At 42.9% G+C, this 20,956-nt stretch overlaps 1 protein-coding gene across 1 annotated transcript in view; it reads right to left on the bottom strand.

Moving 5' to 3' along the window:
- Window positions 1-840: 840 nt before the first annotated feature.
- The window catches only part of TPH2 (tryptophan hydroxylase 2), a 101,181-nt gene continuing 81,065 nt past the window's right edge, over window positions 841-20,956 (bottom strand). Inside the window, exons 9-11 of the mRNA XM_004583039.2 lie at window positions 13,072-13,167; window positions 1,782-1,915; window positions 841-1,650 (exon numbers count right to left, since the gene is read on the bottom strand). Coding sequence (XP_004583096.1) covers window positions 1,476-1,650; window positions 1,782-1,915; window positions 13,072-13,167 — 405 coding nt within the window. The 3' untranslated portion in view covers window positions 841-1,475. The remainder of the gene's footprint in view (window positions 1,651-1,781; window positions 1,916-13,071; window positions 13,168-20,956) is intronic.

Here is a 20,956-nt window from a genome sequence, read left to right as displayed (position 1 = left end):
GCTATATACTTGTTTCTCATGTCCTTCCTGAAAACATTTAGTCCAAAGAATCTGACCCACAATGTGCCCTATATATGAATATCAATTAGTTTGAAATTACATGTAATTTCTTATTAAAAGGACATTCTTGGAAATCAGTCAAGTGAACATAAAAATTATTTTGTCACCTTTTTCTTCTAGTTTTCTTGCCCCTTTCTTCCCCTACCCAATATTCCGCACTCTCAACATCACAATCATTAGAGTAGCTGTGTTTTGTGAGGCAATCCAAATAAGGTGACATCCTCTCATCCACTCAGCAGTTACCTGTTCATTTAATAACCAGATCTTATTTCCCACAGCAAAGAACATCAGAAAGATGTGATCTGTCACTAGGGTTAGCCTAAGGTTGCCCAAATTTCAGAAATCGGGTAACCACTCTTGGTTCTGTCCTCGTTTGGGACAAAGAGGTGAAACACACATCCCCTGCTGGCGACCCTTGATTGAGAACACATCCTATTGAGTGATAACCATTATATTGCTAGGCACTAATTGCTGTTCTCCAACTGCACATAAATATACACACACATACCAAAAAGGACTTCTTGGCAATACGAAAGAAAAGATGGTCTGAGAATGTTGAGGCACAAGTATGCCACTGGAGGAAAATCACATCATTTTCTCTGTGATTCAGCTGCCACATCTTTGGAATCAAAGATGTTCTTTATTACCCTATGATTGCAGTGTCCTCTGATCAGAGAAACAATAAATACTTGAAATGATAATTTACTTTATTTCAGCATAAATGTCACAGTTCCAGGATTTATTCATCACTGTTGGTCCTTCCAAACATTCTTTCTGGAAGTCTGACGTTTCAGAATACTGAACAAAGCTTGCCACAATTCATATTCTACAAGGTCAATGCAACGTACATGTTCAACTTGCAAAACATTCTTTTTTCCTAGTGTAACAAAAACAGTCAACCTAAACATCATTCCAACTACAGTATTACCTCAATGATGTTTGAAGCACAATGCTGAGTCTTTTGCTAACATGATGGGAGTTTTGCTACAAGTCCAGTTTACCTCAAAGCATGCTGTGAAAACACTGATACTATTGAAAATAGAACAGCCTCACTTCTTTTTCCATTTTATCTAATGAATACCAAGGAAAGGCTTAGGACCAAGGAAGAAAGGGCCATTAGCTGGAATCCTAAGAACGTCATTTGTTACAGGTTTTAAAGAGATGAGGTTTGGTTAAAGACAATAAATGAGAATACCAGAGCCATTTGAGACACTGAGGCGTGCTACAATTTTTCCTACAGTGAGTGGTTATCTGCTGTGGGGTTCTTCACAACGTTTCACACATAAACACAATAAGTTACTAGGAGGTCTAGATATACAGAATTGCAGGCTTACTAACCAAAGCATCACACAGAACACTACTGGTGTTATATGACATCGTCTGAATCATGCAAGCAACAACATTGATTCCAGACATTAAATCCCAAGGTATTGGTTCATTTTGTTTAAGGCATCACACACTGTGTTCAAATCACTGCGGAGGTCCTGTACCACATTTTCAATACTTCTGGTGTCTTTCAGAATTTCAATACTCTGTGTGTAGGGATTGAAGTACACTGAGAAGGGACGGGTAATTGACTTTGCAAAGTCCCTGCAGAATAAACAGAAATAGAAGGATATTTGATCAACCCCCGTCGGTACAAGAGACAGATAAAGGAGGGAACAGAGCCTGAAAAAAAAAAAAAAAACATTTTCTCTAGATGAAAGACAAAACAAGTTTACCTCATTTTTTCTTTGGCTTCTTCAAAACTTTCTGAAACAAAGTAGGCTTCCTGGAAGGTAGTGATAAGGCATTCCTGTAAGCAAGTTGTCTTTGGGTCAAAGGCTTTCACACACGCCTTGTCAGACAGAGCATGCTACAAAAAACACCACAAAACCCGTTAGACTCCATAATGAAACTTCCAAAGAGCCATGACATCACATTTTTACCACGCAGTTATAGCTACAGATTTCCTCAGTTACTAATCTGCCATGAGATACAGAACTGTCCTATGTGTAAGGTAAACCGAGTGTTGGGAAGGGTGCTATTTATTTATTTCACTTTTTTATGTCTCTCAGATCCTGGGGACAGAAGGAGATGAGACTTTTATAATTGTTTTTATTATAAGGCATTTCCATACCAAAGGGCAGTTCAGAACTGTACCCCAACAGAAATGGGATTTTTAATTTATGCTATGAATAGAAGCAGGGACAGCATAAACATGCTTCTAAATTTATTGCTATAAGCAATATACTGAAATTTCACTTAAATGGCAGAAGTAATAATTACTGCGTGGAGAGGTAATTGGGGCTCTCACTGAACTATCTGTGGACTCCTTGCGAGACATTTTGAGGCCAAGTACTGTGTATCAACAAGCTTGGAGGAGGCCAGGATATTTGAGGATACCCACAAAGCATTCATTTGCCTTCCACCAAGTTTAGCAAAGCAATATACAGCAGATAGATATTGTCAGGTGGGGGAGAGAAAGGAGCTAATATTAATAGCTATAGTTATGCCAGGAGCAGGCAATAGAGAAACAGGAAGGCTGGTGTAATTACTCTTGGAACCATCATTAGCTCTGTTCGGCTCACTACATGACTGGCACTAAAACAGCAAGAAATAAAGAATGACTGTATTCTCAAGATAAATTCAGTGATGTCAGTGGCCATTTCCTGGCACGTGTCATCTGCCTTTTTATAGGTCCCAGATTGATGGTTCTGAAATGTAGTGTACAGAAGAACGGCTGAGGAAGTTATGAAAATGCTGACACCCAGGCCTTTATTTTATTTGGTAACTCTGAAGGAAACCCACAAGTCTGTATTTTATAGGCATCCACAGAGATTTTTTGAGATAAATGATTGAAATCTATATTTTGAGAGATAGCCCTCCAGATTTTATTTTTTTCAGATTTTAAGAGATAAATTAGAATAAAGAGAGGGAAAGGGGGTGGTAGAAACGGCCTTAAACTAGGCGTGTTAACACCATGGCTGCAGCCCAGGAGTTGCTCTTGTTTAACTGTATAGTCCCTAAAAGAGCCTCCCCTGCCTTGACTTCACACAGGAGTTGTGCTGCACACTTCCAAAGAGACAGTCCGTGCCAGTATCTGGATCCTACCGAAAAGAGCTTTTCTATCTCCTCAAATATCTTAGTGACTCAGGTTTCCCAGTAAAATTCTGAAAACTTTTGTTATTCAATACTCTTAGCCCATTTCCCCCAAATTTCAAAACTCATAGAATGATTTAAAGCCCTCTTTGGAGAAGGCTGTAGGTGCCTAACTTGGAAAACCAAAGGACTGCCAGCTGAGAAATGGGCTTGTGATTTGCTTTGTAACCAAGTCCCATTGTCCAGGTCAATGTGTTTAAGAATCATAGAAATAGTGCAGAGGGCTTTTCAAAGTTAATTCTTTTTTTTTTTTTTGTCCACAAAACTATTTTATTACCTGCAGCTTACTAAACCTGCAATTGTATTTGTACTAAAGCCAACACAGCGCAGTGAATATCAGGGGATCTGGGTCCCACATGACCAGTAATTCTGTACACATTTTAAAATAACTTCATGGTTTCAAGAATCAAAATGTCCTCTGATAAGAACTGTTGCTCCTCTGCACAGAATTGGCCTCCTTCTGGTTGGCTGTGACTTGCAAACAAGAAGCTGCTTTCTTGGCAGTCATTAACTCTGGGTACACTGAGCAGTTGTACGTTGCTCTCATAATCTATTCATGCAACAGCACATGGAGAGGGATGACAGTGGCCAACCCACAGGCTTCGAGGTCTATTCTCGCATCTCTCCATTCAGGGACATGGGCCGAGTGGTAGCAGACTAAGTTACATTCTCCAAGTTATTGAAGCCATGGCTCCCCTGGAACATCCTGCTGAGGTGATCACGTTACACCAGGTCAAGGACCAGCACAAAAATTTGAAACTTTGGGTCTCCATTGCTCTTATAGCACATTAGCAACGTTAGCAGAAACTATGCATAGATGATGAGACTCCAGAATGCATATATACTACGGTAGAAATCCAAATCAAGATTTTTAAAAGAAATCATGTGCCAATATGCGTGGATATCCAGACCACTTTATTCAGTCATTTTAACAGGCAAAAAGAATTAAAGTAGATCAGGAAAAGTTCCAAAGGGCAGGATGTTCTGCCCTAAATTTCATTTTTAAAAGAGGTATTCACGGCATAAAATGATACAATATAAGGCAAAGACCATTAAACAACATAGACCCACACTTCTCCCACATAATATTCAAAGGGAAAAAACTACAAGATGACAGGTTTAAAGTCTCAAAAATGTATTCTAGTGGTGGGTGTTGTAGCACAGAGGGTTAAGCCATAGCATCCCATTTCAGAGTGACCGTTCAAATGCCAGCAATACTGTTAACATATTCTGGGAGGCAACAGATGTTGGTCTGAGGGTGTGGGACCCTGCCACTGATGTGGGAAATCCCAATGGAAGTCATGCATCCATGTCTCCATGACCCCAAAGTCTACTGTCTGATGAAGAAGCCCTATTGGGTTTTCTTTTATTCTTAAGAATTAATTTATTTTTACTGGAAAGGCGATATACAAAGAAAAGGAGCTACAGAAAGATCCTCCATCCACTGGTTCACTCCCCAGAAGGCCCTAACAGCTGAAGCTGAGCTGATCTGAAGCCAGGAGCCAGGATCCAGGAGCTTCTTCCAGGTCTCACATAAGTGCAGGGTCCCAAGGCTTTGGGCCATCAACTGCTTTCCCAGGCCACAAACAGGGAGCTGGATGGAAAGTGGAGCAGCTGGCATATGAACCAGCACCCAAATGGAATTCCAGTGGATGCAAGGCAAGGATTTAGCCACTAGACTACCGTGCCAGGCCCCCTTCTGGGTGTTCTTTGCAACTTTGACCCACACTTCCCTCTAAGCCTCCTCAGTTTTGGAACACCTTAAGTGTTCTTCCCTCTGCATGCAGAATGGATTATTTCATCAACACTGAGCCATTCTCCTGACATTTCTGCATAATTTTCGATAAGCTAAACTACTTCACAGTGGACTGAGGTTTCCTCTTTTACAAATAAAAGATTAATTTGCATGAATTCTGGTGCTCTCCTTTGCAGCACCAATTTTCACTGGGCATGCAAATATACAGCACTCATACCACCAACCACTACCTACTCCTCTACTCAGACACTATAATTTTTTCTGAAAATGTATTTGTGTAGTTGAAAGGCAAAGCCAGAGCAAGAATTTTTTTATATTGCTTTTGGTGTCATAGTCAAGAATTTCCAAATAAAATGTAATAAAATTTTTTTGAGAAAAGAATTTTTTATAGCCACTGGTTCACTTCCCAAATGGCCACAATGACTAGGACTGGACCAGGCCCGAGCCTAGAGCCTGGAACTCCATCAAGGTCTCCCATGTAGGTACAGAGACCCAATTGGGTCATCTTCTCCTGCTTTCTGATGCATTAGCAAAGCTGGATTATAAATAGAGCACCTGGGACACCAAGGTGTCACCCACCGGAATTCTGGCATTTAAAGTTGGTGGCTCGCCAGTCCCAACCAATATGGACTATGACTTTCCTATTGGGTCTGCGCCTTCCTAGCCTTCACCACACAACTCAAAGTCATTGAACTTCAGGCATCAGGTAAGATTCATTTGTCATTCCAGTCTTTTGAACATGTAAGTCTCTCCTCAACATTAAAGCAGTCTCAGAACCCAATTTTAGTAGATAATACTATAAGAGCTGGAGTAAAGGTCTTTAAGGTAAAACCCTGAGCCTCAAATTTGGCCCAAACCCTTCCTAATAATGTGACATTGAGCAAGTTACTTCACTTCTGCAGGCAGATTCCAGTATTGTCTGGACAATGGGATCACTAGTGGTATGTATACAAAAGGTATATACCAAAATTAAATGCGTGTAAAATCTCTACTGTGAAGCTCAATGTATTTAGTTATCTTTAATTCAGCTCAGAGACATGGCTTGGTACTCGTATCTTCCCAGACATGCGCAATCCTTCTCTCTCAGGAGCTGGGAACCCTGAGAAAAAGAGCCATGGTCCTGGCTATAAGGTTTCCAGCTCCTCAACTATAATAGTGTTGCCTGCCCTAGGTTCATGAGTTCAAAAATCACCCCCGCCTAAACACTTCCCTTTGCAGTGACACACAGCTCTCTCAACTATTCTTGCTGTAAACCCTGTGATCCTCACTCTCTATATTAGGGCTGGTTAAAGTTGTCAGGGAAGAAAAAAAACAAAACCTCAAGTGTGAAGTCAGGTTTATGAGTAGTTTGGGTCCCAGATTCTGAATAAGAACTTGCAGACAGTCCTGCATCACACCATAATCAAGTTTTCTCATGTCAGAATAACAATAAAGACCTAGTTTTGTATAATGTATATGTGCATTTTCTGTGTGTTTCTGTACCAGTTCTTCAGCCTCCCTCAAAATCATCAAAAGAAAATAGAAAAAGTGAAAGTTATCCCCCAAACAACTTACAGAATTTGGTTAACTCTGAAAAGCAACATTTATGACTCAAGAAAATCTAACCTCTCACAACACACCTTTAAAAAGAGAAGATGACTGTGGGCACCTATATAAAAATCATTAAAGAAGGATTAAACTTCCGGGACTAGTGCAGTGGGGCAGCAAGCTACTCCTCCACCACATACAGGTGCTGGTTTGCAGCATGAGTATTCCATACGGGTGCTGGTTTGCAGCATGAGCACCCCATACAGGTGCTGGTTTGCAGCATGAGCACCCCATGCAGGTGCTGGTTTGCAGCATGAGCATCCCATACGGGTGCTGGTTTGTGTCCTGGCTGCTCCAGTTCTGATCCAGTGCTCCTTTTATAGCCTGAGAAGGCAGTGGATGACAGTCCAAGGGCTTGGCCCCTATTCCCACATAGGAGACCCAGAAGAAGCTCCTGGCTCCCAGTTGTGACTGTTGCAACCATTTGGGGAATGAACTAATGGATGGAAGGACTCTATCTCTATTCTTCTATCTGTAACTCTGGCTTTCAAGTAAAAATTTGAAAAATGTAAGAAATAATAGCCTGCAGCAACGTAGCTGGAACCTCCTATTAGGCAGCAATTGCGTTGCAGAAAATATTTTATTGCAGTATGTGTAAATGTGTTTACACAGGCATTATGATAATGCTGTTAGTCAAGTAAGAATATGGTCTAGGACCACCTTTTATTCATTCAACTGAAAGAATATTCGGAGGGGTTGTAAGAGGGTCTTGGGGTCTTGTAGAAATCAGGCATGCTGCAGGGGATGAAGGTGACAAAGAATCTCAGCCACGTATCCTCTGGAAACCATCAGAGGCTATTTCTTATTGAAAGAATTTCTGAATTGTAAAAATGGTCTGGAATAGCAATCGCAGGGATGTCGGAGTGTTGAAACTTGAGAATGGAAGAATGCTAATGACTGGAGGTGATCGACCAGAACGAGAAGATGCATACAGACAATGCCCTTCGGTGTACATATTTCTGGCTGATATCCCCTTCCAGATGATTCTGCCTGCACCAATAGGAACAAAGCCAACAGCTTCACCAGAGTGCTACCTACTCATGCCTCATTAGCCAGAGCCGAGGACCCTGTCAAAAGTTCAGGCTGTGGGAATGGCTTGGAGATTTTGTTGTTGGTACTATTGTTTCTTGTGTAATTTATAATCCACCTGAGGAGAATGTGAATAGATTTATATCAAAAGCTATATAGTTTGATGTATCTGCAAAGCCTCTGGTCCTAAGGAATGTGCCCTCACTGCTTAGGACTTGGGCCACTGCAATGATATCAGCACCCAAATGGATGCTTTGATTATGAACTTGGCAAAAACTACTTTACTCATTACATCATTACAACATTATCCTCTATTCTGGCTGTGTTGAGTCTCAGTTTCCTCAATGGGCCAGGCTTTGGCCAGATTCCAGGTAATACATCTACCACTGGGATGACTGCTCTGTGTGTTCTATCTTCTTATTCACTCTTCCCATCAATTAAGAACTGGTTCAGAAAGGAGGGCCCTCAGTAGAGAGCCTTCTCAGGCATGTTGTAGTGTGTGCCAGACACTTCAATCACACTTGGTATATCATCTGATTGTTCATCTCTTGCATTAGTAAGACAGCGGGAATCCCAAGCAGGATTGCCTACTCATAGAGGCTCAGATCCTAAGTCTAGACCACACTACTCCAAAACTTGCTAGTTTGTGATAGTAAAAATGCTTAAAATAGTTACTTAATGTCTTTATAGCTCATCTGTGATAATATCATTTACCTCACTGGGTTGTTATGAAATTTAAGTAGGTTAATACATACAAAGCATCAAAAATACTTCAATCTATTTAGGTGTTTGCTAAGTCTGCTCTATTACTTTCTTCTGATCATTCTTCATCATCATAACTATTTGTGTTTCTGTCCTCAGTACTTTGCACAGTACATGGTAAATAGTAGATATTCAACCAAATTGTTGAGGAATGAGTTAATAAATGGAATCAAAATTAAAGGACCTAACAAAACTATAATTAAACTGCATATTTCAATAACACAAAGAACCAAAATGTTCTAATAACCATATGTTTCTCAAGTACACTCCCAGTCAATGCTCAAAATAAAAACTCCAGGACCATCTACAATCCTGAACTTAGCCTAAATATCAAATAAAAGTTAAATTATTTTTAGTACCATATCCACACTGCATATCACAACGAATTCTAAATTTATGAAAACTTGTTATGCACCAATGGTATTAATAGCAATTCTTAAACAACCAGAATATTTAAATTATCAGGATGCCTCAGGCCTCAATTCAAATGATCATTGAATAATATTTAATGCCAGAGTCCAGGTAAGCCTGAGCAGCGGTGCAGGTGTCTGGATCCCTCAGCCACATGGTTGTGATGAGGGGACCCATGCCAGGCCAGCATTCCTGCAGTGGATCCAGGCTCCCCATCCATTGCTGCTAGGTGGGGAGAGGGTCCTGGGCTTGTGGGCAGCCAGACTGCCAACTGGCACTTCGCCCGATGGTTGCCTGGAGGTGAACTCTGGGGTCTTGGGGGTTTAAATTTACTGTCTATCCATGGATAAGGCCACTGTAAGTGTAAATGAGGAACGAATCATGAGTGACACCCAACGACAGGACCACTGTAGTTGCAGGTAAGCGAGGGGACTGAGACCTGGTGGTTTGGAAGGGAGAGACCTGAAGATCGTTATGGGTCAGACTAATTCACCAGTCTACATGGGAGTCCTGGGTTGGTTTTGTTAACATGGAACATGGCTGACCACCACACAGCAGCACACATGCAAGCTATGGCTGGGTGCCTGTCTGGCAGGGCTAGATCCCAATACCTAACAGCGAATGATGGATCAGTAGATGGGTCACATTATACTTGGCCATGAAACCAACCAGCACCCAACAGAACCAGGTCTGGGGTGAATTCTGTGGTGGATATGTGGACCCAATCCTATGGAACTACAAGTCCCACTGATTAGCTTGAGAGTTGGGATAGTGACGGGCTGAGCTAGGCGTGACCATGGAACTCACTGATGCTCACCAGTACTGGGGCTAGAGATAAGCAGGGCAGGTCCAGGCTGCAGCACCCGCATGAGTACGCTAAAACTGGGTGTGGGGTGGACCAGGTTGCACCAGCTCATACAAAGGCCAGGATGGATGGGACAGGCCATGCCAGGTAAGGGTCAAGCATCCACAGGCATGTGTGAGATCTGGGTCTGGGAGTGGCCTGAGTGGGGAAACCTGGGAAACTCCTCTAGTGGGTCATATCTCCTGCTGATAAGTATGTGGTCCAGGTCTGGGGGTCGGGCAGGCTGGGTAGGGTACTCCATCTATCCACAAATGTGTGAGTTGGTTTTGGAAGGGGGCAGACAGGTTGGGGCAGAGCAAACCATAGCCCTAGTTTATTGGTATATTATATGACTGTTCATCTCTTGCATTAGTAAGACAGCAGGAATCCTAAGTAGAAACTGGTAAGTGCAGAAATCAGAATTAAGTGCAGGTCATGACAGGCTAGGCTGCCATGCCTATTGGTTTGCATGAGTCAAGGATGAGAGCAGACTGAGCACGGCCAGGTTCCAGAACCTGCCAGCGAGAGTTAGGACTGGGAGCCAGAGGAGCCAGGCCAGGCTGCAGCATATGAAAGCAAAGGCCAAAACAGGGGAGAAACTATGCCAAGCTAGGTTAGAACAACCACTGGCACATGCAAGATCTGTAGCTGGGATCAGGCCTGGTTGGGGCTAAAGAGATGCCCTGGTTGTGCTGTGGGTCCCACTGGTGAGCACAGGGGCTGGAATTGGGGCTATGGTCTGGTCTTGACATGGTTACAGTCTCCCTCGGCATGGCTGTGAACTATGTCTGGAATGTGCCAGACTGGGCTAGAATCCAACACCTACTGGTGCCCATGAGAACCAGGGTGGGTATAGAATGGGTTGAGATAGGTCTCTGCCCTGATGAGCCAGGTGTGAGCAATGTCTGGGTATGGACTAGGCTTAGCTAAGCTGTAGCACCCAACAGTAAGAACCAGAATGGGTGAGAGCCAGTCAGGAAAGGATATTGTTCCTGCTAGGACAGGAGGTGAACTCAATAGGGCTGGCCAATGGACCCACCAGTGTGCACAAGATTTGGCATTTGGAGAGGTTCTGATGGCGAAGCTTGGGGAAGTCTTCTGTTGGGACACAGTCCCAGCAGGTGAGCACAAGAACCAATAAAGGAAGAAGCCCAGACCAAGCTAGACTACGGTACCCACAGGCTTACCCTTGTCCCAGGTTGGGAGTTAGACAGCCTGGGCCAGTTCTTATCACCCGCTGGCAAATCCAAGAGCCAGAATGGTGTATGGGTCATGCCAGGTTGGGCCGCAATACCATCCAGTTCACACAAGGACCAGGACTGGGGCTGGCTGGGCTGGCTGGGCTGGCTAGGCTGTAGCCCCCACCAGCATGAGCTGGAACTGCGGGCAAGCTAGGCCAGGCCAGGCTACAGCATCCACTGGCAAATGCCAAGCTGAGACAGGCCAAGCCAGACTGGGCCACAGCACCCAGCCAGCACACGTGAGACCTGGGGGAGAGTGAGCAAAACCAGTAGGGGGCTGCAGGGAGCTCCCCTGCTGGCCTACTATTTCCAATGGTGACCATGAGAGCTGGAACTGGGGACAGACCAGGCCAGGCAGGGCTACAACACAGTGGCCTGCATATAAGCTACATCAGAAACAAGACAGGCTGGGCAGACTATACCTACTGATACATGCATAAGCCAGAGAGGATGAGGGTTGGTTGGGCTTTGCTACATCATCAGCTGGCAGATGCTGGCACAAGGGGAAAACTGTCAAGCTAAACTGCAGTACCACCTGGAGAGTGCAAGATCCAGGAGTTGGAATGAGCCCATTAGGGAAACAGTGGGCACCTCCCTCTTGGGCTGCCATTGCCACTGGTAAGCCTGAGAATCAGGACTGGAACAGACATGGCTAGACAGAGAGTGGCACCTGCTGGCAAGTGTGTGGGCTGGACAGTGGTGTTGGTTGGGTTGAACTAGGCTTCAATGCCCATTGACATGTAGGAGAGCTGAATGGGATGTGGAACAGACAGGATCAGTCTGCTGTATATACTGGCAAGCACAGGAACCAGGGCAGGGGTTGGGCCTGGTAGGGGCTTATTGCGGGTCACTCTAACTAGACTGCAGCTCCCACTGGTTTGTGTGAGGGCTGAGCATGCAATGGACAGGATCCAGCTGGACTGCAACACCCATTAGTTTGTGTAGAAGACAGGACTGAAGACAACTGACCCAGCAATTGTAACTAACAGTGTGCACATAGGTTGATTTGGGCAATGGACTGTGCCAGACCCTGTATTGGCAAGCACACACAAGAATTTGGTCTAGGATCACCTCAGACAAAGTTTCTTTGGGCATCTTCCCAGTCTAACTGCCAAACTCAGAACCATGGAGAAAATTGCAGGTTCCATGGTCTGACCACAGAGTGCATGTGTCAAAGCTGAGCCTCTTTAGTGGCTTAGAGCAGTGGACAGCATATCCAGACACACATGGAGGATATGGCAGTACAATGGAGCCTGCAGAGGACACCTGGTACTATAACAGAGGACAGAGAACAGATCAAATTGATCAACTAACCCAGCCAAGAGTTAGTAGTGAATTCCTGGACAAACAGACTCTAAGGTGAACGTCAACCAGTGGATTCTGGAGAGATTTCATCATGCTTGGAGTGGCGAGATCAGCAGTAATTCAGAACTGTTGAGCTATCGAAAATACTTGAGCAGGCACCACACTGGGGACCCTGGGATGGTTGGGTGACTGGGTGGGTCTGCTCCCCTTATATCTCCCCTCCCTCCAGATACAGGAAGAAAAAAAGAGAATCTGAAAACAATTATCTCACCTCCTTTCTTCTAGCCCTTGACTCTTTACACCCTAATCAAATATGTAAAAATTATCAAAAATAAAATCTATACAATTAAAATACAATAATAATAATATTAAGGCAAAAAATAGCATTTGGTAAGCACTGCTATATATATTGGGTAGCTCTCTGACAAGGTAATCACTTGGATTTTTTTTAATGCTTATATCCACAAACTTTTTATTACACATTAATTTTGAAGAAGCTGAAATAAATTCAAACTCCTCTGGGGTTATAGATTCTGGGGAATCTATGGAAGTCTTGGCAGTAACAGAAATAACACTATTCAAGCTGCCTCCACAAGTAACTATCTAAGAACAAGATCTTTGTTAATTCATTATACTCTTTCCTGCACTAAATTGAGAAAAGTCATTTGTTACCTGACACTTGGACATATATTTGTCATTCCTGTTGATTTGTGCACATGGCCACTCATCCATCTGAGGCACACTACAAACCCAGAAAGGCAAGACCCATTTTCAGAGGTGCTAAGTGTAGGTCAGCACCCACATCTGAGGTGCCAAATTCTATTAAGTATTTATGGGGAGTCTGTAAATAGAAATACTCAGACATATCAATCGATATTTCCCATGACCTTGAGCAAGTTGGCTTGGGAAGGATCTTTTCATCCACAGCTTCATACCTTTAATTCTCCAATGGAGGAAAGTAGGCCTGCTCCATATGCTCGCAGCTGTCCTTCTTGCTTGCAAAGGCCAAACTCAATCGTAAAGAAATAGCACTGAAAGCAAAATTGACATACACACACACAGTGGACTGGTCAATAAGCTCTTTGATAGCATAAAATTGTACCCAAACTGAAATGTTGCACTATGTGTGATTTCTTCAACATGATCAGTTTAAATACACTGTAAATACAGAATATGCGTTGAAACTTATTCTCTCGATTAATTCTCCCATAGGTTTGAGGTATATGTAAAAAGTATTAGCATCTAGCATCTTACAATCTTGTGTTCCTTGAACTCTGCAACCCCTTGGACTACATTATGTTCCCTACAATTTAAAAAATAAAAACATATAGATTCATAAATAAATAAATATACATGTAATAAGTCATAAGAACGTGCTACTACATTAACTAAATTATGGGTCAGGGATGTTAACAAGCTCATGTAAATGTGAATAAACAAGCGGGATCAGAAAATAGTTTTTACAGTTCATTTTTTCACTCAACAAACTTAAGCTGAGTATTTAATAGGTACCAAGGCTTGCTAAAAAGTTATGAAAAAGTGAGTGACCAAGAAAAAATGCAAATACCTACAAAATTACTTAAAAATTATCATTTAAGGATGGTCTAGTAACATCTTAACTTCACATCTACACTGCATATGTACGCACATGTGTATTTGACAAACTCCACAAAGTTCATGAGGACTCAGGCATTATGGTGTAGCAAGTCAGCCCCTGGGAAGCCCAAACACCACACTGGAGCGCCAGTGTGCTCCTAGGTATTCTGTGCTTTATGCCCAGCTTCCTGCTAATGCATCTACAAGACAGCGGAAGACGGCCCAAGCACTTGGATGCCTACTACTCATATGGGGGACCCTGAGGAAGTTCCTGGCTGCCAACTTATTGTAGACATTTGGGGAGTAAATCAATGATTGGAGCATCTCTTTCTCTTCCTATCTCCACCCCAACTGCATCTCCTTGCCCTCTAAAATATTAGAAACAAATGTCGTGAAAAAATGGTACTAAAGATAATTTTATGAAAAGATATGCTGATGTATAAGATTTGAAATCTATGTTATAGGTTCACAGAAAATGCATATTACGAAAAAAATGCATGGATATCAAAATTTCATTCAAAAAGAAACATTTTTAAAATGTTTTAAAAATATATTTGAGAAATAAAGAGAGAGGGGGAGACACACTTATGAAGATAGACAAATGAAAGACAGAGCAGCTCCATCCACTGGTTCACTCCTCAAGAGCTTGCAAGGGCTAGGGGACACAGCAAAACTGGAAACCAGGAACTCAGTGCAGGTCTCCCATGTAACTGAAAGGAATTCCTCGACCTGAAACATCGCCACTGACTGTGTTCACTGTAACCAGGAGCTGGAGCTGGGACTCAAATCCCAACATGAGACTCCGTCTTTTGACCTGCTACCTTCAACTTGCCTTTTAATTACACTTTCCACAAACGTTTGGAAATTTCTCATAGCTCTCTGTACGCCCTGTCTGTGTTATACAGAGAGCTGTGTCAGTGGCCTATGCTTGATCAGAACCAACTTTCAGAGCTTCCTTGGACATTAAAATCCGCAATTGCCTCTGTTGGGTTTAAGAAATCAACCTAGACAGAGAAATCTTTGCACACACACAAAACACACACAAAACACGTCACAATGCTATTGGTGTGGGGGGGTGTACTGAAATCACTCTATTTTTGTTCTCAGAGAAAGGTGAGAAGCAGACGATGAACAGTAAAAATTGCATTAAATTAACACTGTCCCACATTAGTGATGATAGAGCAATGGAGGTGTTGAGAAAAAGAATTTAAACACTCCTGAAAGGGACCAGAAAATAATTATTTCTAGCCCATGGCAGTTTGCTCTATTTTTATTTGAAGGTTAAGCCGTCCCTTAATTCAGGCGGAGATTTGTACTTTGTTCATGTGCATGATCCAGTGCTGTGCACCTGACTAGCATCAAAAGACTGGACATTTTCAGGTCATGGAACTTAACCTCCAGAGGCCACATTTCCTTTCTGTATACCTCTCCCAAAGAGGCTGGCATCACAGCCCTTCCTACTCATCATCGCCCACAGTTCCCACCAGCAAGCACTCCCTCTTATTTTGTCCCAACTTTTCTTTCTTTTCCATCACATTACCTTTAACACAGTCTGAAATTTATGGCGTATTTTTATCTGTTCCTTTCACAGGACTATAAACTCCGGAAGATCAGCACCTATGTTAATTTAGAACAGGGCTTCCCAGCCTCAGCATTACGGACAGTTTAGGCTGCACAGGTCTTTGATGGAGGAGGCTTTCCTGTGCTTTGATGGGTGCTGAACAGCACACTGGCCTCTACCAACCAGGAGCCCATGGCATTCTCCAGGCCAGTTGTATCACCTGAAAACCTCTCCTGATGTTGCCAGATGTTTTCAGCGCGACATCACCTCTGGTTGAGAACAACTCCAGAGTAGCACCTGAGACATCATAAGAACTCGATAAGCAAACAAACAAATGGGTAATGAATGTGCGCATAAATGAATGAATGAGCCCGGGGTTAGGTGTACAGCATGACAGCATGGTGCAGAGGATAAGCCTGGATCCAAGTCTGTATCCTGCCCCGAATTAGCTATGTAAGTGAGACATCTCTGGGGTTTGAATTTCCTTCCTAGGACATCTGTCCATCCATTCACTCATCAATGCTACAAATACCTCTTGGGCATCAACTGTATATCACAACCTGCTTCAGACGCGAATCACAAGCAGTGGCTAAGACAAAAAAAGTTCTGATCCCACTAAGTACCCATGCTACATGGTTGAAGCTAATAACTGTAGCAACAGTAAAAAGCAATGGAGATGAAAAGCTCAGGTAGAAAAGGCTCCAGGGATAACGCATTCCTGCAAGGTGTCAGCTGCTTAGATAGGATGGCCAGGGAAGGCCTTTCTGAAGAGATAATATTTAAACTGCAGTCCATTTAAATAGCAGGTTTTCATTCAGACAAAAAAGGGGGGGAGAGAGAGATTGAGCAAGGGTCTATGGGAGAGTATTCCTGATGCAGTAAATGGCAAATGTGAAGGCCTGCCGGCAGACTTGTTTCCAAGGGAAGGGACAGGATGGTTCACGGCAGGAAAAAGCTTTCAAAGGATCCCACGTAAGTGCTCCTGGGTTCTGTCCAGGCTCTGCTCCCACGTCCAGGACCCTGTCAACATGCATTCTGGCAGGCAGCAAGCCATGGCTCAACGGGGTATACACTACTTAAGTAGGAGACCTGGTGTGCATTCCCAGCTCCTAGGCTTTGAAAAATGAATCGGTAGGTAGAAGATTTCTTTGTCCATCTTTCTTTATGTTTCTTTTCTTTTTCTCTCCTTACAAATGTCAGAGAAATCATGTGTAAAGAACAGAACGCAGAGGAGCAAGGGTAGAAGCGGAAATAAACACACCGAGATCTGAGGCGTCGGTGAGGAGGGTTGTGGCTCGGGCCGGGAAAGGAAGGGGACAGGGAGAGTCGGTATCACAGAGGCCTCAAAAAGATAAGCAAAGTAAGAGATGCAAACAGGTGCTGAAGATTGAAACACGGCCCTCAAGACTACCATCCCGACGGCTTCACGCAAGCATGGCCCAATGGCTTACTCACACAGTCACAAACAAAAGGCTTGGGGGCAGCCTGGAAGTTCAACTCTCCTGTAACAGTAAAAGGAAAACTCAAATTTAAGAGATCCAGAGCTCAGTATTTCAAAGAGCTTGACATGTGCCACATTTTCAAGTTTCTAGAGAAAAAAAAATGGGTGCATGATTTTAGAATTAAAGAATGGAGAAATAACACTTCAAAACAAAGGAAACTGGACATTCATGATATCCTCGTACTGTGCCTCTGGCTGATATCCCCAATTTACATTGTATTTAAAACACATGACATAAAATAAAATCAACAGAAAAAAAATAAAACTTATAACATGATGTTGAATAACATGCTACTGAATGACCAATGTGTCACTGAAGAAATGAAAAAGAAAATCGAAGACCTTCCAGAAGCGAACAGTGCTATCATGCAACCTATGAGTCAGTGAGGAAATTAATAAGAAAAACAAACTTTTGTTTGAATTTTTTCTTTCATGGCTTCTCATGTAAGGGGACGTATGGTAACTGTGTAGTAGAGACTATCACATCCAGATGTAACGATCAGTGTGTATCTCTACTACCACATCAAAGATGGACTCCCAATGAAACTGTGGAATATATCTTGACAATAGGATGTTGGACTCTGTCACTGTCCATACTACAATGTCAGGATACACTTAAATAGCAGAATGATGGATTTAGCACTGTGAGGGACTTTACTATTGTAATGCTATGGGGATAATAAGTGGGGAGATGGAGATTTGAGGAGGCGGAAAGGTGAATCCCAAAGCTTATGGAGCTATATAATGGAATAGTTAATTAATTAATTAAGCACATGACATGAAATACTTGCAGATGTCTGGTTGATTATAGAGGAGTTTGGGGGAGTTGGGGGTCTGGGGAAGTGCTGTGACATTCAAAAGCATCCGGAACATATGGAACCATGGATGGCGCATTTAGGCCAGCTATTCAGTGCCTGTTTATTTCTTTCTTACCCTGTGCCAACACAGACATAATGCATGATGTGGCTGAAATGCAGACAGGTGGCAAGACCTTCACTGGAAACTCCTTGACAGCCACACACATGGTCTACCCATGGATTTGGCAGCCCATCCTACTTTAAGGTAGGGATTAAGAGGTATGCATCAATAGGACCGAAGATTCAAAGCTGAATCTCTGACGAGTTTTGTCTTTAGATCCTGTGCTTCTAAAATTGGGACAAGAATCAGGAAAGAGCCACAGTGCCTCTCCAGGACCCTTTGTTCAGAATGCTCTCTGGCTACACACCTCATCTGGGAATCCTTCCAGAAGCACTGACCTTAGCCAGCTCCATCTGCTCACTCCCTACCTGCCTGCCCCTTTGACTGCCTGCCGTCCTCACCAGAAGAAGGCTACCCGGACACTGCTCCGTGCCCTGCTCTGGAGACAGTTTTTCCATTTGCAGTTCCATGTGTGACTAACAGATAAAAAGAAATGGTAAATTCAACCTGAAAATTGGGTGGTAGCAAATTTGAATTATGGACTGGCTCGGGATAATTTTTCCTTTTCTGGTTTTTAGAGCGGTGAAAACCTCAAGATGTAAAGCGCCTAACAAACAACCAGGCAGAAGTGATTTCTCCTGTCTGTGTGCGGAAAAGCACAGAGTGTGTAGGGTTAAGCTAGATGACCCCTGGGGCACTCTTCAGAGTCTAAGAATCTAACTTACTGCTCCGTAAAACTTTAAGAAAAGATAATTTGCTTTTCTCTGAGAACTCTCCAGATGTGGATCTATAATATATTCCCTGGAGGCTTACCAAACAAATATCTTACCTATTATCAAAAAACGAGGGAAAAAAATTACCGTGAAACTTGTAAAAACACCTGCAGATTCTTGGCCACCAATGTCTTTCAAATAGAAACAAATAACACAATACCTCCCAAACTGAAGGGTACCATTCATCAAAGTTGACACACATGAATTCCAAATTTTAGATACCACTAATAATACATAATTATTTATAAATATTTTTTGAACATAATTACATGTAATCATTAACTGAAAGCCAAAACAGAAATAATAGATCAGACCTCTTCTATGGAAGAAAAACAAAGTCATTTGCATACACACAGTCATTAAGCAAGAAGAAATTTGAGTGACAGCCTGAAATCCACAGCCTAGAAACAGCTAAACAAGAGCCGGCTTAGGAAAATGAGATAGATCACCCAATGGTGCCATCTTCCGATCACTGCTGGTACTACACTATCTCACAGCAGATCTTGTCTACCCAAGCGACAATGATAAAAACTTGAAGGCGATCAGGTCTGCAGACAGAATCAAGCCAACAAAACACACAGGAGCTCCAGGCAGTGACTCACAAAAGCACCACATACCTCTTACATTTGCGGTTAGGTGCCTGGAGCTCTTCCTAAGCTCACGTGCTACATGTAAGGCCCGTGACGGACTTTGTTAAAGAACTCTTGACAGGAAGGCAGGTTACTGCTACAGTCTTTCTGTTGCTTCTCATGTCCTTTGCAACCTCTACAATGATTTCATAGCCTCTTGCTGATAATCATTCCACATTCATAAACTAAAATCTTGCATACAAACGTCAAGGAAGAAATTCAACTATCTTGCCTTCCACAAGTTCCTTACAGGCTTACAAATGTAATTTAGCAACTTTTTGAGTGTGTGATACACTTTTCTATCCCCTTCTCTAGGAACTTGACCTTGCATATTGGTCACATGTATTTTTAAATAATCACACACATCATGTCACATATAGAATACCGTTATCTGCTTACCCAATACACTGGCAACAAAACACAAAGTTAGCAAAGAAAGTTTGAAATAGCCCTGCCCAATATGTGCAAAACTTAACAAAAAATGCTCAAGTGACTGTGCTTATGAGAGATTCGCCAGGCTATCACTCAGATCTCATTTTTCCTTGTCCTACAAGAGTTCTAACAAAGCCTAATTAGGTGTCTTCCAAACCCATGTCCTGAACTATGGGAGGAACAAGAAAAACATGTAAAAAGCAGACTGAAGAACTCCAAAATATCATGTGGATGGTAAAGTTATCACCTAACAACAGAATTCACCAATACCACTAAAGCATCAAGACATGTTGGAGCCTAAGCCAAGAAAAGGTTTCCTAGTTTAATCAAGTATTCTTTATATGTTATCTTACTACACACTTGTGAAATACAACAGGTGTTATTTCCACACTATGGATTGGAAAACTGACACCCAAAACTCAAGTGAGTTGCTCAAGATTTACTACTAGTGGTAGACAGAGCTAGGAATCAAGTTCAAGCTCCAGATTTGAGGGCCATCTGGCTGCGACATCTGTCACCCCTCTAACCACCAGGGTTAACTCGACTGATACGGCTGGGCAGGCAGGTGTTCTCTTCCTCCCTCACCACACCCTGTGCATCCTTCCCAAAGCTGCATGCTCAAAGAGAAAGACTAGGGCGCAGCACCGTGGCCTAGAGGCTAGGATACTCGCCTTGAATGCGCCGGGATCCCATATGGATGCCGGTTCTAATCCCGGCAGCTCCACTTCCCATCCAGTTCCCTGCTTGTGGACTGAAAAAAGCAGTCGAGGACGGCCCAAAGCCTTGGGACCCTGCACCCGCATGGGAGACCCAGAAGAGCTCCTGGCTTCAGATCGGGGCAGCACCGGCCGTTGCATTCACTTGGGGAGTGAATCATTGGATGGAAGAACTTCCTCTTTGTTTCTCCTCCTCTGTGTATATCTGACTTTGAAATAAAATAAATCTTTAAAAAAAAAAGAGGAAGACTATCTCCACTAGAGCTGAACTGATCTTTGCTCATGAGGAGCTGCACTCCCCTGCTAGAAGCGCCACACGAACTCTCAAGTTCAAGTTTCCCAGATTCAAATCCAGTATCCTTTCCTCATCAGTAACTATGCTTACAAATGCAGGGTTTATATTTACCCATCACACTAGCATAGTAATTGCTGTTGTCGAAATACTTAAATGATCACAGACCAAGTGTCACCAGAGGCCTGAGTCAAGGTTAAATCATGGCCTGTGATTCAAGCATCTCCAGGGGTACCTTTTCTAGTTCTAGATGCTCCACTTTCTATCCAGCTCCCTGCCTATGTGCCTGAAAAGTCATTAAAGGATTGTCCAAGCACTTGGGACTCTAAATTCACATGTGCTACCTGGATGGAGTTCCTGGCTTCTGGTTTTAGCCTGGTCCAACCGTCTCCATTGTGGCCA

This window comes from Ochotona princeps, chromosome 15 (genome assembly GCF_030435755.1).
Source record: "Ochotona princeps isolate mOchPri1 chromosome 15, mOchPri1.hap1, whole genome shotgun sequence".
Lineage (NCBI taxonomy): Eukaryota > Metazoa > Chordata > Mammalia > Lagomorpha > Ochotonidae > Ochotona > Ochotona princeps.
This window is presented reverse-complemented; position numbering and strand designations above follow the sequence as displayed.